Source organism: Opisthorchis viverrini, assembly GCF_000715545.1.
Source record: "Opisthorchis viverrini unplaced genomic scaffold opera_v5_234, whole genome shotgun sequence".
Lineage (NCBI taxonomy): Eukaryota > Metazoa > Platyhelminthes > Trematoda > Opisthorchiida > Opisthorchiidae > Opisthorchis > Opisthorchis viverrini.
In genome coordinates, this window is record NW_008751892.1 from 160294 (window position 1) to 171608 (window position 11315).

At 45.3% G+C, this 11315-nt stretch overlaps 2 protein-coding genes across 2 annotated transcripts in view; one reads left to right on the top strand and one right to left on the bottom strand.

Annotated features, from left to right (window-relative positions):
• T265_08766 (hypothetical protein) overlaps nucleotides 1–11315 on the bottom strand; it is a gene marked incomplete at both ends in the record, with an annotated part of 56009 nt that overhangs the window by 16447 nt on the left and 28247 nt on the right. Inside the window, 4 exons of the mRNA XM_009174658.1 lie at nucleotides 1658–1857; nucleotides 6951–7080; nucleotides 7119–7181; nucleotides 7727–8288. Coding sequence (XP_009172922.1) covers nucleotides 1658–1857; nucleotides 6951–7080; nucleotides 7119–7181; nucleotides 7727–8288 — 955 coding nt within the window. The remainder of the gene's footprint in view (nucleotides 1–1657; nucleotides 1858–6950; nucleotides 7081–7118; nucleotides 7182–7726; nucleotides 8289–11315) is intronic.
• T265_08765 (hypothetical protein) overlaps nucleotides 3299–11315 on the top strand; it is a gene marked incomplete at both ends in the record, with an annotated part of 9919 nt that continues 1902 nt past the window's right edge. Inside the window, 6 exons of the mRNA XM_009174657.1 lie at nucleotides 3299–3369; nucleotides 4024–4121; nucleotides 5829–5986; nucleotides 6015–6200; nucleotides 6484–6652; nucleotides 9547–9713. Coding sequence (XP_009172921.1) covers nucleotides 3299–3369; nucleotides 4024–4121; nucleotides 5829–5986; nucleotides 6015–6200; nucleotides 6484–6652; nucleotides 9547–9713 — 849 coding nt within the window. The remainder of the gene's footprint in view (nucleotides 3370–4023; nucleotides 4122–5828; nucleotides 5987–6014; nucleotides 6201–6483; nucleotides 6653–9546; nucleotides 9714–11315) is intronic.

Below are 11315 nucleotides of genomic sequence, written 5' to 3' on the forward strand. Positions count from 1 at the left end.
TCCATTATCAGCGTTTCAGACATCGTGACCAATTTTGGTGGTGCGCTCACTCAGCCATGTAACAGCGCTTTGCACTTGGAAGGTGCTTAATGCATACCAGACACCAGGCAACAAAGTCTAGCTTATTCAGCGTACTTTCTATCTCGATGGGATCCGAACCTGGAAGAAGTTCCATACAAGAAGTATAAGATATGGCAAACGCTCCCTCAATGAATAATCCGATTATGAAGTTGGACAGGAAAGGTGACAAGCGGCAGTCCAGACGGACATCACCTTTGGTGATGACTTTCATACGCTCACTGATGTTGGGGAAGTGTGAAGAAAATATCCACACGCCTTTGAAGGAGAGACATAGTCCGACTGCGTTGAACGCAACATTTAGACCAAGAAAGATACTTAAGTGGTATTCGATAACTTGTCGTAAGGTGAAGATGTGATCAATGCATCCATGACCCGGAGGGAATCCTGATTCACTTTCACAACTCTACCACTGGCTAATTCCAGTAAGCCTGCATAAGATGACAGATGTCAGCAACTCGGAAGTCATGGTGACTAAACTGAAACCCCGATTATTATCTCACTCAAATCTGACACCCTTTAGGTAAACAGGAACGAGAGTAGATATTCGGGATTCCGTTGGCATTTCTTTCCCGTGCTGTGCACGTGCGGGGAGAATGAGTCGTTCCGCAGCAAGGCGGAGTAAGTCAGTCAACACCTAGTAATTCGTTTTGCTTCCAAAGTTTAATTTTGTTTGTGATTCCACCTCCCACTTGAATCGAGCACGAGGCCAATCAAATGGCCAAAGCAGATGGCGGGAATCGGAAAGGAGTTCTGAGTGGTCATACACTGAGAGGTGCTTGTTTTGTGTCAGTGTTACAGATAAGTGAAAGAAGAGACTGACTGTTCCCATTTTCGCTCCTTCCTCAGTTGCCACTTCTCTCAATCGGTCTTGTGATCGCAAGCCGCTTTAAAAATCCTCCCGGGGTGGAATCACGCTCATCATCTCGATCAGGAAGATGGATTGCTGTGATATCTAACTTTGTTTCAAGACAGTCAAACGCTTAATTCCCAGTCTCGAATGTTGAATCAGTCTTCATTTGGCCGACTGGTTTGTTTTGCGTTCGCAATTCTTCCAGAGCGCTACTGCTGACAAACTTCCCAGACCCGTATTCTGCGGTCGGTGAACACCCGATGGTGCCGAAAGGTTGTCCTCTCCTAGGAAACATGGTACTAAACAGTATTGGATCTAGGTCCACTTACTCGTTCCAAGAGTACCGACAATTTTAAACACAAGATCCTCCTTCACTAAGTGTTAATGGCATCCATCGGAATTCGACCAGCATTCGTCCACTTCCTAAAAGATCATTCTACTTGCGAAGTCCGGTTTGTGGAACCCGCTGTTGTGGTTCGTGTGTACAACCGTCAAAACAGAGTGCCATTATGGTGTAATCCTTAACAGAAAGACAAGTAGTCTTCAATTCTGAGTACGCAACCAACAGCAATTTGGTGACTTTAGCAGGTGTCCAAGTTAATGCACATCAACATAAAAAGCAACATGTAAATAGAAGCGAAACCTCACTCCTGATATTCAGTAGGCGAGTAAGAGCGTGACTATAAAGGTGCAAAATCACAAAAGAATATAGTTCGCAGGACTTACATCCAGGCTAACCGTTTGCAGTGTGTAGTCATCGGTAAGGCGCTTTTGAACGATAATCGACGGATAGTTGCGTAAGGCGATGCATGCATCAGCTTTGGGGGTAGCCGGTATCTCAACCGTCGGTTTTGACAACTCACGCTTCTTATCTTCTTCTTCTTTGGCAGCCATTGCCTCCTGCATCTCTTTTTCTTTCTTTTTACCTGAAACAAGATTTGAAGACGCAGCTAGAAACAACGCAGGCAACACATAGTAGTGTAGCGGAGTCAGTGCATCGTCATTCAGACTCCGTCATCTTGGTATACATGCAGAATACCTGAACTACTGGAACATGATCAATGCGAACAACGCCTTGTTGCTGGAATCGTCCAACCCACCGATGGTACTTCCTCTGGATAACTCCAACGCCACTTCAAAATTATGAGTGAATGATAGTTGACCGTAGAATCTAGATGTAAACTTAGCGTAAACCATCAGAACTCAACGGGAAGTTGAGTTGACCCTAAGCACGTATAAAGATCACCCTTGGGAAACGACAAAAATGGTTTTAATCGGAGAAAGACCGGAGATATTTCCTTACGAACAAAATATTTCGTCCGCTTTACATCACGTGGTATAACGCCCACGATGGTTACGTCAGTTATTTTGCCACAAATTCATTAAAATTGCTCTATACATGCACTTGAAGCGTGACCAATTCGATCCTTCCCAATAACCTTATGAATGAAATTAATCTCGCGAGGAGATTTGCTCAAGAAGCACTGTGTAGGTGTTGAATAACACTGTCCAAATACACAAGTTCATCAAAAGCAAGCGTATCAAATCTTACATTTCTGGATCCCACGAAACTGTTTTCCAGGAAAATTTCGTCCTCAATGATGTGCCCGCGCCTTTTTTGTCTCAATAATCCACTGAACCGCACAATAAAATTCTCATGGAGACGGGGTCCTCAAAAATGCTGCCCAGGATTTCACTGTCTAAAAGAACTTACAAGAAACCTGCCTTCCGCGTTACTATTTTCTTGTCATGGTTTTCGCGTTTTGTAGCTGTCAACTGGTTTCTCCGTTTTTCATTCATTTAATCTGGGCTACGTTGTTTCCTAAGTGATAATAAATAATAATGATCGTCCAGTTTTAATACCCTACCAGTGACTAGCTTCAACACTATCCAATAGAAGCGAGATACTGCCAGGTTGCTCAAGACCATGTGCGGGAAGTCGAACTGGGTTGCGTTGGGTTCGAACCACGAACCTTCTGGCTGATAGTTTGTGCCCCAAAAGCCCGAACTATCTCAAACTCTATTTCATTTTCCTCAACGGAACAAATAACATTTTCCGACAAGATACTCAAAGCTGTTCAGTTTGGTGCTCCCCAAGGATGTAGGTACCTTAATCTTGATTGTTTTTCTCAAGGATATAAGGTTTCTTTACACTACTCCACTCTTTTCTTTCTTCACTCCCGATTGTTCAGTAGTTAAGAACCATTATGCAAATGTACTTCTGTCAATGATGGTGGTGACTAATCAGCGCTTGCTAAAAATCTCGCAAATGCATTCAGGTTGCTGAAAATTCTTCGATAACCTTATGAGTAGTGCATTAAGAATATACATGTATCGGGATATCTCGAATATAGTAGCGACTGAAACATGAGGCGGCCTAGTGCAGCAAATTCATTTGCCTGGAAACATCACAAACGAGAGCAAAAGCTGGGTTCCAGGTGAGACCCTCGCAAAACCAAAATCTGTTTGCAAATGAGTGTATCTCGTAAATGCATGATTCACTGGCTGGTCTTTTACTGAGCTTACTAATCTAATATGACACAAAACTTGTTCACCTGCTGAAATTTCAACAGCTTTCAGTTGCATAACGGAAAAGCACGGTTAGATATGCCAAGCTATTTACTCGAGCTGTCAGTGAGTAGGCACGCGCCAAAGTACTGCATTGGTGCATGAGTACAGCTGTAGGCTTACGCTGACATTGCAGAAAACGTTCATGAGCCGTTAGCCATTTTTGTGGTTCACCTGTACCACCATTTCGGTGCCTAATTGCCAAGCCACCTGAAATAAGCACGAGAGTCGAGATACTTCCAGTCTAGATAGGAGCATTCGGAATGCACTGGTAGGGTACGGACCAGGGACCTTCCGGTCAGTAAATTCGCACCCTAGCCACTGGGCCAACTCGAGCTATTTTTGCTTGGTTGTCAAACAAGTAGGCACCCAAGAACAAAACGACAAGTAAAACTGTTGGGTCATTGGTAGACCAAACCGTTAGTGTACCGCACGATGCCCACTGCTGTCGAACGATGAAAATTTGACAGGCTTAACTGATAGGGTAGCATGTTTATCTGAGCGACGTTTTTTGCATTCCACAGGATGCAGTCTTTGAAGTACGATCAGCTCAAATATCGCACCAGTTACCCCTCCCGGCAACCATTCGACATGGCTGAGCATCGCCTTCTCGGTTCCCAACGTAAGCAAAAAATTGATCCAGGAGCACTGATAGTTAAGCAATGAAAGTATTTACCCACAAGGACCAAAGTCCGATTCGCATGAGGGTATGGAAGGCACTATAGGGTTGTGGATCCTAGTCTCATTAAAATAATCTCAAGCTGAAGTTATCTTTATCCTCATCGTTATCGACAACACATCAGTGCTGAAAACCGATGACGTACAGCTATACTTAATTTTAAGGAAATACAAGGGGAGACCACCAGGAAGGTTCCGAGGTATCCACACTTTGACACTCACACGATCTGGGTAGATACCGACAAGGAAATCGGTTAGCAGCCACATCTTGCAGTGTCCTAGGCAAACAGAAACACGCGACCTACATCCTGGAGGGCGTGTCTGATCCCGAACGTGCCCTTCTACCAGATCAACGACTGACTATCTCTATGCTTGCACCAGGACGAATTAGGCATGGGAAACAGCATCCTCGAAGAGACGACTCGGCATGCTCAATGCATGGCTGGATCGTCGTAGCGTCTAGCTTCATCAGGGCCGGTTCAAGAACAGCTACATCATCCCCGTACTTAATGTGCATAAGCAAGCGTCATGGGAGCACCTCGACCGCACAGACAAAGGCTCGTAGGGATCTTTCCATCACATCGACGACATTGTCCAAATTAAACCGGTGTTTTGTGATAAGAAACATGACAAATTTCGATGAAGGTCTATCCATGCCATTTGGCCACATTTATTAGAGACATGGTTAGACACTGTGACAATGTCGGACAAACTACGGGGGCGGAAGCAGCCTTGTATCAAAAAGGATAGCCATTGCTCATAGCTTAATGCAGTGGAGCTGTTCTAGTACGTATTGAAGGCGGAGATGAGGTCTGAGCACCCTCACCCAGGATGGAAACAAGTTTGGTTGTCATATGCACCAACGGATGTCGTGTTGTGTAGCCCTACGTACAGGACACTGTGGTGGCCCCGTGGCATTGAAGAATTACTGTAGAGACATCCCACTACGATGGTACATTTTTCTCGTTCCAGATGAAATCCAGTTCAAGTTAAGCCACGCGTTTCCAGAGCTGCTCCCCTATTTGAGTTGGGAAGGAGGGATGCAATCCTTGTGATGTCTGCTGGACAACTTAAGTAAGCTTTATATCCGACGACATCCACTGAATTAAGCGTGGGCAGGACTACTAAATATATCTTAAATTGCCCGTCTCATATGTTCAGAATGACGTTTGCGCGATTAGATTACTGAGGAGTCTCGCTCGTTAACTGATTCACCAAATGATACAGAATTCAACTAACCTCATAACGACCACTATTTGGTGCTTTAAGGACTTCATTGTCAGTCCATTTGGTGCACGGAGTCCGTCGCTGGAGCCGATAAAAGGTCGCGATTCATGCAATTCGGGTGTAACGGTGGATACTAACGATGGGGCATGCGGCGTTCCTGTAACTCCTAATTGATCTAATGAAAGGTGGGATTTAGTACGGAATCTGCGGAAGTGCTCTACAGCATTCGTTTACAATTGCGTGAAAGTCAACAAATACCCAGGTAAGTTCAAAAAGACTCGCTCGGGAAGAAGTCGAATATTTGTTTTTTTAAAAACAAGGTGCGTATGAGAGTTTGACTTTCCTGTTGCATAGTCTGTAACTTTAATTGGTGTTTTCTAATAAACAACTTCGCGGCGATGAGCTTTCCTCCTTTCACGGGTAGCCGATTGTCACGCATGGGCAGTGTATGAGCAGCCGAGCAATCCTGTCTCAGACAGACGTCCAAAGTGTTGTCTGTCATTGCCAGGCCAGTGTATCACGGACACTGATCTCGACAATACTTGGTGTTGGATGTTGATGTTAGGCGAGATGGCCCAAGTGGTTAGAGCGCGAATTTACTGACCGGAAGGTCCGTGGTTCGAGTCCGACCTCCGCCACTCGACTTCCCCTGTCTAGGCTTGGGCAACCTGGCAGTATCCCAGCCCTCGTGCTTCCTTCGGGTGGCATGGCAGCTAGGCACCGAAAGGGTGCTACAGCTGAAGGCTTTCTTTCTTTCTTTTCTTTGGTGTTGGATGTGCAGAAAAAGCACCGTAAGGTTCCTTACAAGCTTCCGGGAATGCTGGTTGATCTGGGGGAAGGTTTCTCGATCAGATGAGACCGACAGAGTACTGCAAATTTAGGCTGGCATAATTTCACAAGCCAGTGCCATCAAAATGGATTGATAGTATCTCATTGCAGTACCATCAGTATGAGGACATTTGTACTCAACTGTCCCACAACGCCAAATCATTGAAATGAAGCTCCACGGTGGAGAAAGAAGAAGGCCTTAATAATAAATAATAATAATTGTTCAGCTGTAACACCCTTTCGGTGCCTAGCTGACATGCCACCCGGAGAAAGCACGAGGGATACTGCCAGGTCGCCCAGGCCTAGACAGGGGAAGTCGAGTGACAGAGGTCGGGTTGGAACCACGGAACTTCCGGTCAGTAAATTTGCGCTCTAACCACCTGGGCCATCTGGTCCCGAAGCCGGCCTTAGCCACTCCAGGTAATTTCCATCTCCAAACATTCACCCTGAACCCTGTTCGTAATTGCCCTAAACTGTACAGATCTCAGGAAAGGTGCTATTCTGTTAAGGTGATCTCAAGTGTACCATCAGTTATGGTAATCATTATTCTCAAGTGTACCATCAGTTATGGTAATCATTATTAGTTCAGAATGAACCATGTCCTTTGCTAGCTAAAAATGACAGGACAGCCAACCGTACATAAGCACCGCTCGTGCAACACAGACTGATAAACGACAGCAGAAAACACGCAAAAAGATAGACGTGAAAGATAACTAACGTTCTTCTTCTTCCTTTCTTGCTTGTTCGGCCTCTTTTTCCACAGCCGTCTTCAGGCGACTGAGCAATTGAGCTTTGATACCATCGGCAGGAAGATTTCGCACTTTTAACTGTTCACGTAGCTCAGATACCTAGCAAGTTAGCGAATGGAAAGTTGTCTCTAACCCACTTTCATTGCAGAGAGATTAATTTCATCGTGACTCTTGATGGACGATTTCTCTGAAGCAGCACACTAAAACAGTAAAAAAAGAATTCAAACAACCAGTAGGAGAGGAGCCATCGGGAAATGAATGTCTCGTTAATTAACACAATGAACCACGACTATGCTGATGTTCTTATAGCACTAGAAACCGAGTTTCGTATGAAAAACCAACTCGTTGTACCAATGATACACTGGCAATATGCGTTTTAAAAACCTTTGGTTATGGTAAAGTTGTAAAGGATTATACCAGAAATCGGACATCTTTGAACACTACCCAACCCAGAGCAACATCTTGCCGGTGAGCCCACCGGCATCGACCCTCCATTTCAGTATGAGTGCACAAGATTACATCTAACCAGACCTGAACTTTGAGTCAAATAACGTCAAAACTAAGATGTAGATCGGTTCGTCTCACATCACTGTTCAAAAAGATAAACGCATAACCTTCCACCTAAAGCATAGTGTGGAAGGGCTGAGGATTAGTAATCCAGTGAGTGCTTCAAAAAGCGTATAATCACAAATAAACCAACGGATTTCGCGGAACATGCAAACAAATGACGGTGACGGTTCTTGACCTCTTGACTTGAAGTGTTCTTGTCACCTGCCACTGCACGTGTAGGGGACTGGAGTCCTTCGTCACCTATCTCCTTTGAACTAGTATCCAACATGCCGCCTGATTGATCCAGTTTTTGAGCCGCAGTTGGATTGTTCTGCGAGTCCCCAGCGGTAGAAGTAGTAGTAGTATCTCCCAAAGTGGTCGCCGTCACTCCAGTAGGACATGTGGTTGGATTTGACGTGTTCTTTGCATCATCCGAGGACGCACCAGTAGAAGTGGCATCTGAAAGAGCATTGATTTCCACCTGAGACATTGGGAATAGTTGATGTAGTTTGCGGGAAAGCGCGTTCTCCATTGACCTCTTGACATTTGCCCAATCACCCGTAGAGGGCATTAATGACCAAATATCCGGTAAAAAGTAAACCACGATCCGATGGTAGGGTTTGCTTGGTGTCGCTGATTTGCTGTTAGCTGACTCGGGAAATGAACGCCCCCATAACTGTGAACCCGGAAATAGTACTGATGCTGGACGCGCAGACGAACCTTCCGTACGGCTATATCGGAACTCCAAAAAGCGGTGCCTAGAGAGCGGATAAACAATCGAGATGACCAAACAATACGATCAGCACGTGTCAATCGGGACACCAAAAGTGGATAGTAAAAGTAGCCGTACGGATGAACACCAGTGAGAAAAGTGTACTTGTATCCATACACCGGCAAATTTCGCCCACTAGTTAGGGTGCTTTGACTCGGTCCGAGTACACGTAAAGCAGAAATCGAGTTGATAACAGACTTGTGACCTGGCAGATATGTGAAAGAAATTCTGACTGATCCGGGTGCCGTCACCACCATCGAGGGTCGACAACGTCCTGTCTGGGGATTGCGCTTCACGTCCACTGTGGAGTCCGACTGACTACTTGGAAACTTGTATAGCAGATGAATGCGGCACTAGCAGGACTGCCTATAGCCAAGCGCGGCATGCACTTAATTGAAGGGACTGAAATGATTGACATACGGAGGCACTTTTCACGGTTCCGATCAGCCGGAGTTGTACAACCAGCGAAGGGAGATGGTTAGTTCCAAGTTCACTGTGTTCCGCACGTCCCTGAACAGCCTGTGATGTGGGACTACGAGGGTGCTTAGGTATTACCCCCTTAACTGATGCCGCAGAAGCCACAAAAGTATACTTTCAAGACGAGGTAAATATGGGCGTCAGCGACACTATCAACAGGTTAGAATTACACGTTCCAATAAATGACGGTTCCGATCAGCCAGTTGTTGTAAACCAGCGAAGGGAGATGATTAGTTCCAAGTTCACTGTGTTCCACACGTCCCTGAACAGCCTGTGATGTGGGACTACGAGGGTGCTTAGGTATTACCCCCTTAACTGATGCCGCAGAAGCCACAAAAGTATACTTTCAAGACGAGGTAAATATGGGCGTCAGCGACACTATCAACAGGTTAGAATTACACGTTCCAATAAATGTATAAAAATATTTTGAGAGATTGAGGATCTTGGCATCAAACTTGTACCCACAGAAGGACCAGCAGAACAGGACTACACGGACACTGTCTTGTTAGTTGACAACGATCGGTTCGCACTACTTTGAATAGAATTTTAGATGTAATCCCTTGCTAGAAAATGCGTAAAAATGAGTAAAAGTGTTGCTCCAGGAGACTCAGTCCTCGTGTCCCACCCCCGAAGCTTCGGGGACGGGAAAATGAGTTTGATGACCGCTTTACTTATCTGCAAAACCATGACCGTACTGTGACAGAATAAATTAATGCAAGCACTGTCAAGGCGCAATACTTGTGAGGTTGTTTCATATATGGCTTCAGAGGTGAATTCCACTGCAGTCAAAAGGCTGTATTTACAAGGCAAATGCAATAATGTCTTATTGGACGGGTGTGAAACTCGGCTCCGACATTCGAAAAATTCAGATACGCCGTTGCAATATGACAGGCGCTGCTGGTTGCCGCGTGTCCGCAATGCAGTGCGTAAGCAGGTAAGTGATGAGAATCGGATCCAGAATGGCAGGAAAACGTACTTATCAAGCTAAAACAACTGTGACATGTACTAAGCATAGCAAAACATCGCCCACCACAAGAAACACTGCTGTGTACCCTGATCTTTTGTTGGTGAAAGGCCCGTGGGGAGTGGACAATGAGAGAGGAGGGCATCTACTGTCAAATACAGTGCTGTGATGTATTCGCGCCTTCCTGGTTGGGATACATGCGATTCACTTTCAAGGGATTAGAAACCCTAAAAGAAATGACAACTAACCGAACAACCCAGCTAGAGCCTGTGTGCCGTTGTACGCTGGTCCTACCTTTAATGAGGTTCGCAGAAGCCCGTTGGGTCAGTCCATCCGACGGTGTTCCACTTCGATAGGATTCACAAATGTTGTGATCTGCATCCTTTTCTTTATATATAAGGCCTCAGCCTTTTTTACCCCACATTCCACTCTTTACTAGGGCATTCTTCAACGATGTTGTATGCATCCGCATTTACCACTGGTGCACTGTTGTTGAAGATAACGCCAGTGAAAATTTATGATTAGGTATACCGTACCGAGCCGAACAGAGGGCATTCGGCACAGAATGAAAAAAGCCGAAAACTCCTCACAATGTGACAGAGTATAATTGTTGGTTTTATTTACCACTAGGATTAACGTTGATTAGATGAACGAGTTAAAATCACCGAAGCGGTTATTCGGTAGTGTTTTGACAGACCATGAAATCGGACCCGATTAGCTCTACACCAGAATTTTTTCTGTGACTGATCGCCAGGTGAACCGGAACACATCCACGCTAGCAAGTTTACACGCCAGTGCGATGTTATCTGAGGTTTGTAACTTGACATCCGTGAATAGAGACATGTCAGTTAACCACCCTGGGCCTAAAGTATACGCTGTCTTTCTGGGTTTCACGTTATAGCAACGCTATATAGACAGCCGGTGCGCAGACGGCATTCGAATTAGAAACCCAATAAGCCTATGAGTAACCACTCATCTTTCGCTAGTCATCAAATACGAGGGATGATACCCGTGGTCTGGGAGGTCACTTGGAAGAAATCAACTGATTCGCCGAAACCAGGCAATGCAATAGGCGAGCCGGCAACATCAATTCACCCATGGTTTCCTTTGGAAAGAATGAACTTAAGTGAGGCTCGTTAGCATGAAAAGTGGTTGTGCGACGCCAGCATCATCAGATACAACATCAGTGTTGGCGCTCATACTTCACCGCCGTTCAACCACACATTTCATTCAATTGTATTCAAGCTGCTGCATCGAAAACGAAAGATTTGGTGAGGAAGCACCTGACGCTAGCCCACATCTCCAAGCCCTTAGCCAGAAAATCTGGAGAAATTGACAACACGAAAGCCACCATTTCTTGCAATGTCCCAATCAAGTACAGGGGGTCACGAGGACCCCATTCTGGAAGGCAGACCGCACCAACACTTAGACTCATCGTTATCTGTTTCATGACTTCTGCTAAGCGACACGTTCATCATCATCATCATCATATCATCATCATCATCATCATCATCATCATCATCATCATCATCATCATCATCATCATCATCATCATCATCATCATCATCATTC